Below are 17,320 nucleotides of genomic sequence, written 5' to 3' on the forward strand. Positions count from 1 at the left end.
ACAAGGACAGTCTGCACATCTTCAAATAGATAGGCTCTCCCCTTGTCAGTTTTAGTTTTCTACAGCCATTTCTTTTCAGCCCCCAACGTGCTTGTATCTGCTTCCCAAATTCATCAGAAGCGTGGGTTTCAACACTCACTGAGGGGTCATCTTGACAAATCTTCAGTCTTAATATGGGAAGTGTGGGATATAAAGAAAGCTGGAGCTCCTCAGGGCCTGCGAAGAAATGGAAAGTGTTACATGACAGAAAGTAGAAGGAAAAGTGCGCCCATTCCAATAGTTACTATATTTTTGGCATCAGATCGTGTTCTTGTCCCTACAGGTGTATGAAACAGTTGTGATGGACAGCGAAATGAAAAAGTGTGCAACAGAACATGAGGCAGAAATTAAATAATATCTGCATCGTAAACATCGCGATAAATGAACCAAGAAAAAAAAAATGTTGGCTTACAAAATATGGTACAACTGAATTTTGTTCTTTGTTTTTTTGCTGTAACACCAGCAAGAACGCACACACTCCATATAAACAACAACTTAACTGAAGCTTGGCTGGAGGTCTTGGCGATCACAGTGCCACTCTCGGTACCGGAACCTTCCGGCATGCCATTGCTATAATGGAAGTGCGCAGTATTATTCTTCTATTCGGTATGGTTTCACAGTTATGCAAGTGTATTTGCAGTAACATTACAACCACTTTCTTGGTCATTTCTTGGATCACCTTAATCGCCAGCACCCTTCCATTTGTTTCACCATGGAAATGGAATCTGACGACAAAATATCAATTTTAGATGTTCTCGTCACCTCTCACCATCACCCTGACGAGAAACATGGTATCCTTACGACTCTAACTACCATGGCCAGGAGGGTTTGTGAAGTGTCTGCTCTACAAGAGGAAATTAACACCTTGAGAACCACCTTTGAGAGCAATGGTTACAGCAAAGATTTGATCTCTGTGGTTCTGAAACCGAAACCGAAACTGAAACCGACGCATAATCGGACGTCTGTTAAGAAAAAAGATGTAAAAGGAACTATTTGTCTACCTTACATATGTAACACGACAGATCACATTGCTGAAATCTTACATAGGTACAATGTACAAACTATATTTGGAACTTTAATTAAGACCAGGCAACTTCTGCAACCAACTCAGGACAGTTTGCCTACATTGCAACAACCTGGTATCTACAGAGTTCCCTGAACTTGTGGCAGGGTTTATATTGTGCAGACTTTGAGAACGATATGTACCCACATTAAGGAACAAAATAGGTTTATCAGACTCAACTAACCTGATCTATTTAAGTTTTTATTCCCCACACTGAAGGGGTGGGGCGGGCCACCTAGCGGGTGTCGCCCTCTCTCTGGCCAGGAGAGTTGACGGGGTTGAGGAGAGGTGTTAGAAGAAGGAGATGGGTAATAGGTGATATAATTAAGGAGTAGAGATATAGAAGAACGGGTCTCTTGGCTAAGTGGGGTTAATTATACTGTGCTTTATTGAGATTTGATACAAGACATGAACATATATGACAGCAATGCTAAGAAGCGAAGGTTTAAACAAGGTGAGAAGAAAATAGATGAAGTGCGAAGGTGTGATAGAAGGAGGAGAAGTTAACAAGAGAAGTGAGGAGAAGTCAAAGGATGTCAAAGGAAGGTGGTAGTGGTGAAAAATAACCGGGTGGAGGTGGATAAGGGCGAAGATATGGACTAGGTGGTTGGGGAGGTGGGGCAGGTCGGGGATGGCTACGAGGCATGGTGGGACGAGGCGAAGTTTGGGGAGGTGAACGAGATAGTTCAATCTGATGGTGGCGGCTGTTGAGGTATATCCCGGTGGCGATGAGTCGTGCGTCGTCGTCAGAAGTTGAAGCCTGACTAAATATGTTGGACCATCAGCGTTGTAAATGCGGAAAGCTCTTCGCACGGGTAGTTCTGCCTGGCGGAGTTCCTGGGCGATGACTGCAGATGGTATGCTAGGCTCCACACCGCAAATCACGCAGCTATAGGTGTTAGTATGGGCAGAAGGTGGTGGTGTCGGTGGGGGATTTACCATGTTTCCAGGAGCATCTGTAGTAGAATTTCCCTCGGCAGGTGGGTGAAGAGATGCGCTCTGAGGATTGGTTAGACCAGGGAGGGAGGGAAGGGAAGAGTAGACGTCATAAGAGGGAAGGAATGAGACATGACGGTATTAGTAATAGGCGCGTGGGCTGAGGTGGTAATGGTGGTGATAGTATTGATGGTAGTGACAGGGGTGGTGTAAAGGGAAGGCGAAGGATGTGGTGATGAGGTGGAGGAAGATGGCATGGTTGCGGTGATTAGAGCGGCTGTTGCAGGCTGAGAGGGTTTGTCGTCCTGGAGCTGGACTTGAGTATCCTGTGGAATAGTTTCCGCTGGATACGTGCTCCAGTCTTGTAGATGGTGGAGAGGTCTGCTGGAGAGTGAAAATACACAAGTATATCTGGTGATGGTTGAGTCCCTTCGTAGAGCCTGGAGACAGAATAGGCGTTGGTTAGATGAAGTTCAATAAGGAGGTCATCTTCAGAGAGTACAAGGGGAACGTCGTGAAGAAAACAGGTGAGGCAGCATGGTGGGAAGGCCGACCTCCAACTTGGTGCCAGCCTATTTGCTTTATTATCTCGGCAGGGTGCTAAATTAAACTTAGCAGTCACCCGGCCGGAAAAAAAAGATACATTGCTTAGAGGCAGTGAAGTGTCAACTGCAGAGAGGATCTGTCTCTATCTATCTATAAATGTTTTCATTCTTCACCCTGAAGGGGTGGGGCGGGCCACCTAGACAGTAACACCCTCTCTCTGGCCAAGAGATGTGGGCGAGTTGGGGAGATGTGATGGAAGAAGGAGGTGGGTAATGGATGTGAAGAGTTAGGAGATGGGAGAGGAAGTGTGCCTATGCCTAAGTATTGTACAATGTTTTATTTATTTCATGTATGAAGTTACAAAAATACAAGACTGATTGGAATGTTACAAAAGTATTGTTCACTGGGTTACAGGCATGTAGGAAAGCAGGAAGGGTAGAGGGAAGAAGATGTAAAGGCTGTGGGACAAAGGAGGGGTTTGTGCGAGGGGTAAGGTAATGGGCGAGGATGTGAAATAGACAAGAGAAGTTAGGCAAGGAAGTGAAGAAGAGGTGGAGGAGGTTTGATGGGAGTGGTATTGGGGTAAAGAAACTGGATGGAGGGTAAGGACGGATTTGTGGACTCTGTGGATGGCAAGGAGGAGCTGGCCGGGGACAGGGTGTTATAGGGCGGTTAGAAGGTTGGGGAGGAGAGCAAGATGGTTCAATCTGATGATGGCAGCCTTGAAGATGGATACTGTTAGTGATGAGATGTTGGGCGCCGTCCGGATTCGGTAGGTGAAGTCTTACGAGGTATGTAGGTCCTGAAGCGTTAAAAATCCGGGTTGCTCTGCAAATTGGCGTTCCTGCCAGGCGGAGGTCCTGAGCGATGTCATCTGTTGATAATAGCGGGTCCACGCCGCGGACGACGCAGGTGCAATCCGGCGGTGGTGGTGGCGATGATTGACGCGCTGTGTCGGTGGTAGTTTCAGCTGCTGGTGCTTGTTGTTAACTTGATGGGGCAGGGGTAGGAGGGGTGGAGGAAGATGTTTTCATTATACGGGAAGGATTTGATATAACTGTAGTAATCATCTGTTGCTGCTCCTACCTGGTCATGATGTCATGTTCGAAGGAGTGCATGTTTGCCCATATAAAACAATATCGCCCCAGAATATTCAGGGAGGCGGTTGAAATATGCAAACACCCAGATAATTTCAACCACAATACAGGCTACAGCCTCAGTGAATCATGGCTACACATTATCAGAACCATCAGAAAATGATGCTTCACTGCTACCATTGGTTGTCCCTAGCATGGGGCTAAAATGGCATCCCTATTAAGTTCTTTGTTGCTTTCTCTTAGCAATCTTTGATGCGTCATGTTTCCTTTTTCTGTTTTCTCCTGATGAAGAAAGGCAAGGTTCCTTTTGAAACACACTAAGAGTGTTTATATAGTTCATTACATGGAATAAACCCAAAATATTCATCATGAATAGTTACACAGGCCGTGAATGTCTAAATAATAAATGTCACTGATTATGAATACTGGCCTAAGAGTTGATTTAATATTTCCTTGTTTTCTGTCTTCCTGGCATTCCTGAGGTGATATTCTCTTTGTTTCACCCAGCAGGTACCAGTAGGAACGGGAATTGCATTTGCCTACAAGTACCGCGGTGAAGATGGCATGTGTTTTGCTTGCTACGGAGATGGAGCAGCTAACCAGGGCCAGGTGTTTGAGGCGTACAACATTGCCAAACTGTGGGACTTGCCTATTGTCTTTGTATGTGAGAACAACCTGTACGCTATGGGTACAGCCTCAAATAGAAGTTCTGCTAACCCCAGGTTTTACACACGTTGCGACTATATTCCTGGTATATGGGTAGGTATCAGTAGCAGACTTTGTAAATTGGGCATACAGTAGAACCTCAATGCATCGTTCCTGGAATTGTCCTTCAATTTGTTTGATCCCAAAAATGTTCCGTATAGACCAGTGTTAAATTTCCCCACATCTATCCTTCCTCGAACTATCCTTTTATCTCATCGATCATCAAAAAAATATTTGTCCTTGGCCTCAATTTTCCCCTATGGATCGATCGTACGTAAGAAATATATACACAAACTTGTTTTGAATTTAAAGAGACAACTCAGTACACTAGCATATGCCGGGCTGAGTAGCTCAGATGGTTGAGGTGCTGGCCTTCTGACCCCAACATGGTAGGTTCGATCCTGGCTCAGTCCGGTGGTATTTGAAGGTGCTCAAATATGTCAGCTTCATGTTGGTAGATTTACGGGCATGTAAAAGAACTCCTGCGGGATAAAATTCCGGCACCTCAGCGTCTCAGAAAACCAAAATAGTAGTTAGTGGGACGTAAAGCCAATAACATTATTATTAACACTAGCATATAATAGCAGCAACCTGTTATGTGAGAATGTACGAGTAATTCCGAGTTACTGGTTTTGAAAAAGGATATTGTAGGCTGGAGTGCTGTGCACAGTTTATTCACGTGCAACCTCACTACGAGCCTCTTGACACCAACGCTTCTCCTTAACCCACTAACTGGCCTCTAGAAGTATTCTTATTTACAAGAATTAAAACAGAGGCACTATAAAACTCAGATTTGCCACTGTGTTCTGTATTTCTATTGACTGGCTAGTGCTGCCACCTTCATTGAAAATGAGAAAATCACATAGTTGAAAATAGTCACGGCATGTACCGAGTAGGGTCTGACACATCCCACTCTGACGAGTCTGGTGTCAGACCTAAGACGAAACGCTGGTTAATAGAGCAAACGCCTGAAAAGCTTTACATCTGATATGTTTTTTACGGTTTAATTAGTCACAGGGTTATTAATCGTGTCGTACCTTGTGGAATGTGTGGGCAGGCCAGATCAATAATCTTTTCACTTGCCTCATCTTGAAACTAGTTCCTAAGTTGGCAGCCTCGCATAGCCCACTGTGACATCGTCTGAGTCACGCCGTGTTGATTTTCTATCATCTATGACATCGTCCGAGCCGTGCCGTGTGGGATCTCTAATCTATCGTTCGCAAAGGGTCTACAGAATCTTCACCAAAATACAGGTTATCGCTGTAATATCCATGTATATCATTAATTTGCAATAAGAGAACTCACCTTAAAGGTTTTCAGTTATTACGAGATATAGAGAAAAGTGAAACTAAACGGCGTGAAAGATACGCTTTTTATTTTCATTGCTTATAATTTGTCATGGTTGCAATATTTTGATACCGTTATGTGTAGGATGAGTATGTCCGGCTCCATGGCTAAATGGTTGGTGCATGTTGGCCTTCAGTTCAGGGGATCATAATACCAATATAAATGGTCCGTTATTGGACATTATAAATTTTCCAGCTAACTCATTCCTGGTTGCCAGTGTTTCGCCCTCGTGTGCTAGGTTGGGCTCATCAGTTGGTACCTAGCACACCTACCAAGACGCTGGCTAGTGCATACCGTGGAGGCCACTGCGTAGGCTAATTGTAGCCACCGGCAGTGCCAATGCACTATGAGACACTTTGTCCCATTGGCACTGCCGGTGGCTACAATTAGCCTACGCAGTGGCCTCCACGGTATGCACTAGCCAGCGTCTTGGTAGGTGTGCTAGGTACCAACTGATGAACCCAACCTAGCACACGAGGGTGAAACGCTGGCAACCAGGAATGAGTTAGCTGGAAAATTTATAATGTCCAATAACGGACCATTTATATTGGTATTATAAATTTACTCATTCGGAACAAATATTTCAGATTCTCTATGGGAATCAACATCTATATCATCAGGGGATCATGTCGGGAATTTTAACTTTCCTTGGTTAATTCCGATGGTTTGGGGGCTGATCTGCACCTGGCACGCCATTATTTTTATTATTAGTATTATTATATTTACATGATGAAAAATTTCCAAATGCTGTACCCGTATTTCATTATTTTCCTTTCCCCTATTTTGTATGTCACCCGCATTTATCGTTTTCCTGCAACCATTGTCATTTTCCCCTCCCCCTTGAAAAACAATGCATCAAGTTTTTACTGTATTTTCATTCTTTTGCTACAACATTTCTAACAAAACAAGAATCGTTAACTGTGTAATTCAGTGCATTAAAAAAAAATTAAAAGTGGTTATTTATGTATTTTAAAACACTATTTCTGGATGGATGCTGTATTTTATTTTTGCCATCCAACTGGTAGTACAGGCCAGAGCAGAACTTCCACACTGAAGTTTCGGTCTTGTTTATGGCCCAGAGAGTAGGTGTGCAATAACAGGCCTAATACTTACAGCTTTGTCTTCAGCAGTATTGTTGTACATGTCCATGAGATGTATTCACTGAGGCTTTGCTTACAGTACTGGTGTTAGCAGTAGCACAAAAACACAAAATCGAGTGAAGTCAACTGCGACCAGGCACATGACTAGAGCAAGAACTCGCCTCTGTCACTGACCAACCAAATCAAAACCCTCTCCAGCAACACCACACTATTCCCTCAGTACATTTATTTTTTTCTCAGCTTAGATGGTAAATGCTTGATTTCAGATTTTCAGTTCATTTAATTTTTAATTCAAGATAAAAATACCAAATTAATTCTAAGATATTTCATTGACAAATAATCTGAGAGCAGCCTGTTTGGTATATTCTTTCACTCTTTTCATAATTGCTACAAATGAAAATGTGTATCAGATGATATCGAGATGTGTGGGCTGAATTTACAGACTGATGCTTGTTGTTTCAAGGGGCCTAACATCGAAGGTCATCGGCCCATATACAGACTGTTGCTTTAGAGTAGGATATTTAATTATGATAACTAGGAACATTAGAAATAACAGACTCAAGTTATTATCTTGAGTTCTGTACTTAGACATTTTACACAATCTCCTAATCTGTTGTCAGAATGTAGGAAATATTGGAACACAGAAAGCTTGAACTAAAAATGTAATTGTACAGGCTTTTTGGCTGCAAACATTTTTACAATGTCCACAAAAGACTGCTTTGAAGCTAACATGTGCTCGATGGATATGATGCTGATTGGTTAGTCATCGTCCTCTTGAGTTTCTGAGGTAAATTTTTATTATCTTAAGTTTGCTAAATCTCCTTTCGTTTGAGGTGACTAATACTGGTATTGTGAGGAAAGTTCTCAATGCTGTTGTCATGTCGGGATATGCATCTTCAAAAATGTGAGAAGACCTGATGATGTAACTGTTTTCAGTGATTCTTACAACTCTCCACTTGTAAGTCGTCTTCTTCTTTTGAATAACCCATTTGAAGGTTACGATAAATCAACTTCAGATATTTTTCGTATTCCATTTCCTTTGCTTCCAAATTTCCTTCATCCTTCGAGAGTGTCGTTCTTTCTCTTTTTGAGTCTACTTTCTTCTAGTTGTCGGTTTCTTCCTCTCCTGAAATCCTGCCTTTTGAGCTCCTTCTCTCAAACGTTTTCTGTTTTCTATTGTGTCTGTTTTAATTCCAGCATTCATATAGTTTTCAATTTCAACAAACTATATGGGTTTGGATTTGTAACTGTTCAATAAATTGAAGATCTGTTTAGTTAGTCTGTTGCTTTCCATTCTGCAAATGTGTCCAAAAAACTGTTGTCTTCTCTTCCTCATTACTTTTTCAATTTTCAAATATAGCTCTCTTTTTGGCCTTAACCTATATTCTGCATTATTTCTTTTAGCTCCTAGTATTTTTTGAAAAATTCTTCTTTTAGCTTTCTCTAGTTTTTTGAGATCTCCAGTTTTAGTTAGTATAAGTGTTTCTGCTGCATATAGAGTTTTGGGTCTGACCACTGTTTGGTAATGTCTTAATTTCGTGTTCCTGGATAAGGAAATGGCGTATGGCTTTTAGTGCTGGAAGTGTCCGAGGACATGTTCGGCTCGCCAGGTGCAGGTCTTTTGATTTGACGCCCGTAGGTGTAGGGCCTTTGTCGTTCTTGTTGTTGTTGTTGCCAACTATACTTTAAAGTACTGTATAGCGTTGCATTACCAAACATATTTAATTTTAATGAACTCTCTTCAGATTTAATATTTATAACAACACCTAGTAAGTGTCCCCTCCATAATTTAGCTTTCCTTTTAGAACACCAACATAATTTGTTAGCAGCAGTCATTGCGTCCTCAGTAGCCTAAGCAGTAAGCAAGTTAGTACCAATAATTTGATCGTCAATATCAGACAAATTGTCAATTTTAGGAATTTCATCCCGAAACACACACAAACATGCTTCACCTTTGTTACGTAAGTTGTAAATACACACGTTCAGCCTCCAACCTAGTAATACACCAGATTCTGATGATGGTTAAAATCCCCGACCCTGCCGGGAATCGAACCTGGGACCCCTGTCACCAAAGGCCAGCATGCTAACCATTTAACCATGGAGCGGGATGCCAGGATAAGGATTTTTTGTTATATACATTTTGTCATGTGAAACATCCTTTCCATTTTGTGTACTCTGGTTTCTTTGGCTGTCCTTTCTTTTGTGTTGTTCGTTATCCATTCTCCTAGATATTTAAAGCAGTTTGTTTTACATATTGTGTTATGAATTGTGTCATGAACTTCATTTTTTCAAAATAAATTTGTAATCCTACTTTGGATGCTTGTTTTTGCAGTTCTCTCATTTGTTCTTGAGCATTTTTCCAGTGAGTCAGCCATGTCATCCGCAAAAGCTAACACAAGTGTCTAGTTTTTCAATTCTTCTCCATTCATTGAAACTGAGCTCCGCTGGGGAAACCAAATAAACTATTCTGTGTTTTCAGTGGCTTGAAATCTTGGGCTGAGTTTGCATATTTTCTGGGACTACAGATGGCCTTGCTGCACTATAGCGTTAGCTGTCCTCGCCTTTTTTATGCACATCACACTCATGCCCATGCATTTAGCTCTTTGGTATTCCAAACACAACAGTTCTAGAGAGGGCAAAGATGAACAATGTAGAGGTCACCATCAGAGATGGATTTAGGCATGAGCCTTATGAGCCCGGGATCAGGGCGGCAAAAATGAAAATCTCTAATGAAAACAAGTTTTTAAAATGAAGTATTTAAAAGCGATACCTCCGAACATGAATAACGGAATTTTCGTTCCGCTTAGGCCCTAAGTGAAAGTTGTCAGTAATAATAACCACCACAATACTGAAACACAGCCCCCTTTATTCTGTCTACGGGTATCAAGATGACTTCATGCTGCAACTTAGTCAAGCGGGCAGTGAATCAACGCCACCTAGAGAAAACCGTGTGGTGTTGAGTGAATCGGGAAGGCTGCTTATTTCCCATAATACCAAGATTTCCAGAGATATCCATAAAAGTGAAAGCCATTTTTATTCATTTTGTGAGAGTTTTATTGTTTTTCTTGTTACGTACACAACATGGATGGTTGAAAACAATAACAGTAAGTGGCACAAATCATCGCAAATTAGCAGAAGGGGAGGGAAAGTGAGTTGTGTCTCAGACATCAAAATTAGACTTGTTTTTCCAGACGATCAAAACTGTAACTCAAACAATGATGGTACTGGCACAGAGAACTGATGAGTGTACGCCCAGTGTTAGTTGCGTTTCCATTGGTCTGCTGTTGGAACTGTAAGTGAAAATCGTGCAGAAGATCTAGTACCAAATGATTATCTTTATTTTTGGCTTATATATAATGTTACTGGAGACTACTGTGCTGAAAGTGGAGTGAAACAGAATCACGACAATTTGTGTAATTCTATGCGAATGTATCCAGACAGCGAATTTTGACAAAAGTGCTGTTTGAAAGAAAGCTTTTAAATCGAGACATTATGAAAAAGTATCTCTGGTTTATTCCTGCAGCCAACAATCTCTTTTTGTGCTCCTCGTGAAATTTTTGAGGGACACCACAATTTGCAACAACGGCTTCTATGACTGGAAGGGAAGAAATCAGTGGTTAATGGATTGTGAGAATTTCCACTCTCATTATGAGTACGTGCTAAAGTTTAAAAGACGGGGTAGTAAAATGTGCCCAGTTAACAGCCGTCTGCTCTCTCAGTTGGATTATTATTAGTATTGAATTATATTCGTGTTCGATATTTTATCTTGGAGGCATTCTACTGAATTACACGTGCCAGATCTTAGGAATCAGATATATGCTTGGGGTGCTTTTCACCCCATATATCACTGTATTGAAAACTATGAATTACTGTATTAATTGGAGATTTTAAGATATGGTAGATTATGTAAGAATGATGCTTTCTGCGGGCATCCAGCCAGAAAGGTACAAGGGCGGGGAGAGCACAGGAAAGTTATTTGTACATTTCACAAGGAAATAAAATGGCCTGAGGTGGATTCCACCCCATACATGTGTGTTTGAGGGTTAAGGAAGGGGGAGGGGGGGAGCACAAAATTATTTGGGCCCAGATGTGTTGCAGTAGTTAAATTCGGCCCTGGTCACCATCATTGATCACCAACTCAGATAGATTGGACATGTCCAGTGCATGAAAGAAGACAGACTTCAGTTAAGTTTGGCCCTGGCCACCATCATTGATCACGAACTCAGATGGATTGGACATGTCCAGTACATGAAAGAAGACAGACTTCAGTTAAATTCGGCCCTGGTCACCATCATTGATCACGAACTGAGATGGATTGGACATGTCCATTGCATGAAAGAAGGCAGACCTCAGTTAAATTTGGCCCTGGTCACCATCATTGATCACCAACTCAGATGGATTTGACATGTCCATTGCATGAAAGACCTCAGTTAAATTCGGCCCTGGTCACCATCATTGATCACCAACTCAGATGGATTTGATGTGTCCAGTGCATGAAAGAAGACAGACCTCAGTTAAATTTGGCCCTGGTCACCATCATTGATCACGAACTCAGATGGATTGGACATGTCCAGTACATGAAAGAAGACAGACTTCAGTTAAATTCGGCCCTGGTCACCATCATTGATCACGAACGCAGATGGATTGGACATGTCCAGTACATGAAAGAAGACAGACTTCAGTTAAATTCGGCCCTGGTCACCATCATTGATCACGAACTCAGATGGATTGGACATGTCCATTGCATGAAAGAAGACAGACTTCAGTTAAATTCGGCCCTGGTCACCATCATTGATCACCAACTCAGATGGATTTGACGTGTCCAGTGCATGAAAGATGACAGACTTCCTCAAAAAATTCTGTATAATAAAATTGGTACAGGCAGGAGACCCCATGGTGCCCCTCTGAATTACTGTAAAGATCAGATTAAGAAGACCTTCAAGAGCACTGACATTGATCCAAGTACTCGGCATATCATTGCAGAAGACCACACTCACTACTGCAGCTGATGTTGCCATAGATAGGAAGCAGAAAAACATCAGAGGCATAAACAGCGCCACCCTCTACAAGGTGCAACCAGTGTGGTCCATGTTTCATGCCAAGATTGGTCTCCTTAGCCACCAAAGGTATCAGCATCCCTAAATTCAAGGACTGGAAGAATCGCAGGAGAAATGTGCGTACTCAGATTGGAGTATCAGCTTCCGACGACAACAAGTTTTTAGTTTCATAGTCTACTAATAATTTTTTCATTTTTTATCATATGTATATATCTATAGCAAAAAAGTACTTCACCAATTTAGCACCCACCCTGATATTCACGTCCCTGACTGCCACAGCAAAAAGTAATGTTGGATTCTGGATTTGTCTGAACATGAGACTGTTGTCTCTGTCGTGGTGACAATTTCCTTTACGTCGCACTGACACAGATAGGTCTTATGGCGACGATGGGATTGGAAAGGAAGTGATCATGTCCTTAAGGTACAGCCCCAGCATTGGCCTGGTGTGAAAGTGGGAAACAATGGAGAACCATCTTCAGGGCTTTAGACAGTCTGGTTCGAACCCACTATCTCCCAAATGCAAGCTCACAGCTCAGCGACCTTAACTATACGGGCAACTCGCTCAGTACAAGACTTTTTTAATCTGCTGGAAAATGTAGTGACATGAGGCTGTGTATTTAAGCACCTCCAAATACCGATGGACTGAGCCAGGGTGGATTTAACATCCCAACTTGAGCTCAGAAGTATGACAAGATGGTCACATCCATTGGTAATGCATGTGAGTGAATAATAGCCTGTTTTTGGATTTCTTCCTGTTACTGATTTCTGTGAGTGTTAATTGAAGTGTTTCTTCAAAAATGTCAGAGTACATTTCAGTTTACTATTGTTGTACAGATTGTTCTTATAAATATTAGAACAGGCCATCCATAACTAAATACATTTCCAATGGTCACAAAGTATACGGTACCCTCGTTGCTACTGAAATACCTTGGTATTGATCCAAATGGCATTTGTTTTAAAATTTCTCTGTGTTTTTGTAGCATTTTGCTAATTAAATCTTTCTCTGTATAGTTTTTGCCTGACAAGTTGAGTGGGACAAGGAAAGTGCCAAGCTCGAACAAATCATTCAAGATCAAAAAGAGTGACGAGGTGCGTCCTTTTCCAGGTGGACGGTATGGACGTGTTGGCAGTGCGCGAGGCAGGCCGTTTTGCAGTGGAGTGGTGTTCATCAGGGAAGGGTCCCTTGATCTACGAGCTACACACCTATCGCTACTCTGGCCACTCAGTGTCTGACCCTGGTACAGCCTATCGCACGCGAGAAGAGGTAAAGAATGTGCGTAGATCAAGGGATCCTATCGAGTTGTTCAAAATGCATCTTCTCTCCAGTGAACTCGCCACTGAGGAAGACATAAAGGTGAGTGGAAATCAAGGTTCTCTTCGGCCTCTCAGTTGAGTTCTTTTTTCCATTACTGTCCGGACTCGGGCCTCGTCAGAGTTGGAAAAGAACAAGAGTTGGCCAAGGGAGTTTGGATAGGAAAGACGAAAGCAAGGAGCTTGACACATCATCTTGGCCTGCCCTTGAAAAGTTTGCCGACGATGGACCTGACTATAAAATCTCCCACAAATGTGATTATGTCTGAATCTGTCCAGTAGAGTGACTCCACCGACCTATCTCAGCGGTACGTAGTTTGCCACATGGTAGGAGCGGGTCTTATCGCTGTTTTAAACGACTTGACAGCTGCCTCTGTGGATCAGTGGTAGAGTGTCAGCCTCTGGATCGCAAGATATCGGGTTTGAACCCCGCTGTCGGTAGCCTTGAAGATGGTGTCCCATTTCCCATTTTTACACCAGGCAAATGTTGGGGCTGTACCTTAATGAAGGCCACAGACGCTTCCTTCCCATTCCCAGCTCTTTCCTATCCCATCATCGCCATAAGACCTATGTAAAGCAGATTGTAGAAAACAATCTCTGGAGACACATTTGGTGTTTACCTGACAAAATGATTCCCAGCGATAGACACCCAAGAGAGATTCGGTTTACTCTGCCATCTAGTTGGATGAACAGGCATCAAGTTAAATTGCTTGCACATGGTAGCCGAGGCTATATTATTATTACTTGACTCTTTATTCTTCCTGTTGTATTACAGGTAGGTCTCTCCATTTCATGCGGACAGCGGTGGTGGTGGTGGTAATTATTGTTTTAAGAGGAAGTACAACTGGGCAACCACCCTCTGCTAACACTGATGAGAAAGAAAATGGCAGACATCGGACACTTCAGAGTATGAAGTATCGACAAAAGAAAGGGTAGGGCCTTGAAGGGCGTGAAAATGAAATGCTCCGTAGGTCTCGCAAACGTAATAGCGTCAGGGTTGGAAAAGTATAAGAGTTGACAAGGGAGTTCAGATACAAAAAATGAAAGTGAGGAGTTTGGCACAAGTAAGTGGAAGTGATGCCAGATTCAGCTAGAGGACCCATGGTCGCCAACCCAGGCTCCCAAGATGAAAGTCTCTGCATTCCCTTTTAGTCACCTTTTACAACAGGCAGGATCCACAGGGATCTAGTAACATGGTGAAGCCAGTGGATTGTTCGTTTCTCACCATTTCCACTGCCACTTTCTCAAAGGCTATTCTACTTCTTTCCATTTCCACCAATGTTCTTCACCTCAAATTTCTTCTGATCAGTCTCAGATAGCGATGGGCAGTTGCTGAATGATATGAAGTGGTACTTGTAACTTCCAGTATGTGTCAAATGCTTTAATAACTAGGGAGCAGATTTTTGTGTAATTACATTATTTGCGCATGTTTTAATGCAATTTACAAGTTTATTATTCCTGTCATGTATCCCCAAGCACTAAAACAATCTTATTTCACATAAAAATATATTTTCACAATTTTTTAATGTAAATACATATTTTAAGCACATAAATCGGCAATACTTGTTTCTCAATAAAATGTAAAATACCACTGTGTTATAAAATGGTCCTCATATTCTCATTTTATTATTTATTTTATTTTAATTTTTTTAGCCAACATAGGACTACTGTAGTCAGGTTTACGGAGGTTTTTCTTCTTTTTGTCAGTCCAATAACCTTTTGTAATTTCTGAGCGTAATTTTCTTTCTGTTTCTGGAATCACTCTTCCTATTCTCTGCTTATAGATTTTCAATACCAATATAATGGTCCGTTACTGGACATTATAAATTTTCCAGCCAAATCATTACTGGTTGCCAGCGTTTTGCCCCCGTGTGCTAGGTTGGACTCATCAGTTGGTACCTAGCACACCTACCGAGACGCATGGCCAGTGCATACCGTGGAGGCTACTGCGTAGGCTACTTGAAGCCACTGGCAGTGCCAATGCACTATGAGAGACTTTGTCTCACTACAAAAAATTGGTACCTGCTTGGCCATCAGATGATGTAGATGTTGATTCCCATAGGGAATCTGAAATATTTGTCCCGAATGAGTAAATTTATAATACCAAATTTCTTCTTCTTCTTCTTCTTTTATGACCACATAGGATCACTTTAGTCAGTCCGTCGTTCAGGTCTCTTTGAAGGGATTGTTCGGGCTTTGCGGTCCTCCCAGTACTTCTTCAGACGCTCCGATCTTCATGCCCTTTCCTCAGTTGAAAATGTGCGTGTTGTTGGTTTGTTTTGTGTAAGGGTAAAGCGGAGGTTTGTATTCTTGAGTTTTGTATTCAATTTTATCTTATTTGTGGTGTCTTCTGTTGTAAGGCTTATTTCCTTCAGATCCTCTCTTACTTCTCTGATCCATTTACATCCTGTTGTGGTATTTTTTGAGACGAGATTGTGTTGTACTAGTTGTTTCAGAAGTCTCGAGTCCTGCATCCTCATGATATGTCCAAAGAATCCCAGTCTCCTCTTACGCATAGTATCTGTAATGGGTTCTAGCTCTTTGTACACGACTTTGTTAGGTATTAACCGCCACTGTCCATCTTTCTGGTATTTTTTGCTGATGCAGGTTCTTCCAATCCTCCTTTCAATTTTCTGAAGTCTGTCAGTCTTTGATTGTTTATTCAGGTAAAAATGTGTCTCTGCAGCATATGTAGCTTCCGGTTTTATAACTGTGTTGTAGTGTTTTATTTTTGTATTTATTGAAAGACATTTCTTTTTGTAGATATCCCATGTTAATTTTTGTGCTTTAGCTAATCTATTTGTTCTTACTTGGATTGAGATTTTTTCATTTAAGTTATGTGTTATTACTTCTCCAAGATATTTAAACTGAGTTACTATTTTGATTTTATTACCATTTATGGTGACTTCTTTTAGCTGTGTTGGTTTTTGGGGCATAACTTCTGTTTTTTCAAATGATATTTTGAGGCCAATTTTATTTGCAATGTTTTGAAGTTCTGATATCTGGGTTTTTGCTTCTTTTATGTCCACTGCTAGTAATGCTAAATCGTCAGCAAAACCCAGGCAATTTGTTTTGATTTTTCGGCCAATCTTTATTTTGGGGGGACATTTTCTAAACCATTCCCTCATTACCATTTCTAGAGCACAGTTAAATAATAGTGGTGAGAGCCCATCTCCCTGCCGTTGTCCAGTTTTAATTTCAAATGTCTCTGATGTTTCACCCCTAAACTTCACTTTGGACTTGGTATTGGTGAGAGTCAATTTTATCATGTTTATTAATTTGGGGTGTAGTCCAAGGTGTCTTAAAATTTTAAACAGAGATTCTCTATGGATGCAATCATAAGCTTTCTTGAAATCTACAAATGTTATCACCATATCTCTGTTTCTTCTCCTGTTATAGTCCATTATCAACTTAAGACTCATGATCTGATCAGGACAGCTCCTCCAGGGTCTGAAACCTCCTTGATATTCTCCTAGTTCTTTCTCAAGTTGTAAACTTATCCTATTAAGGATGATTATTGAAAATATTTTGTATGTTATGTCTAGGAGCGAGATTCCCCTATAGTTATTAGGGTCGGTTTTGTCCCCTTTTTTGTGCAGAGGATGAATGAGGGCTGTTGTCCAGTGTTCTGGTAGTTCTTCTTTAATCCAGATAGAGACAAGTTGTTGATGGAGGGCAACTTTTGCTGAGGTTCCTGCATATTTCCAGATTTCCGCAAAGGTCTGATCTTCTCCTGGCGCTTTGTAGTTTTTAAATTTATTCAGAGCTTGGTAGACTTCCTTTATTGTGGGGGGATTGATGTTTTCTGGTGATGTTTTTATCGGGGTGTTGGTGTCCAAATGAAGGAGTTCTGTAGGTTCCTCACAATTTAAAAGCTTGTTGAAATGTTTAGCCAGAATTTCTGCATTGTCTTTATTGTTATGGGCCAGCTTACCATCTTCATCCTTCATCAGTAGGGTCGGGGGTTCATATTTTTGGAGCTGCTTTCTGAAGGTTTTGTAGTAGTCCCTTGATTTAGTTTTACTGAACTGTTCTTCAATTAACTGCAGGGTGTCCTTATGATGTTGTCTTTTTATTCTTCTTAAGACTTGGGTAGTTTCTTTTCTCTGTTTTACTAGC

At 41.5% G+C, this 17,320-nt stretch overlaps 1 protein-coding gene across 11 annotated transcripts in view; it reads left to right on the forward strand.

Moving 5' to 3' along the window:
• LOC137503388 (pyruvate dehydrogenase E1 component subunit alpha, mitochondrial-like) overlaps positions 1–17,320 on the forward strand; it is a 128,178-nt gene that overhangs the window by 106,729 nt on the left and 4,129 nt on the right. For 7 of the 11 annotated variants that reach the window (XM_068231011.1, XM_068231016.1, XM_068231010.1 and 4 more), the window contains 2 exons: positions 4,189–4,440; positions 12,996–13,244. In XM_068231011.1, coding sequence (XP_068087112.1) covers positions 4,189–4,440; positions 12,996–13,244 — 501 coding nt within the window. The remainder of the gene's footprint in view (positions 1–4,188; positions 4,441–12,995; positions 13,245–17,320) is intronic. The other 4 variants (XM_068231017.1, XM_068231012.1, XM_068231018.1 and 1 more) reach the window with 3 other exon arrangements.

The sequence above is a fragment of the Anabrus simplex genome, chromosome X, assembly GCF_040414725.1.
Source record: "Anabrus simplex isolate iqAnaSimp1 chromosome X, ASM4041472v1, whole genome shotgun sequence".
NCBI classification, from domain to species: domain Eukaryota; kingdom Metazoa; phylum Arthropoda; class Insecta; order Orthoptera; family Tettigoniidae; genus Anabrus; species Anabrus simplex.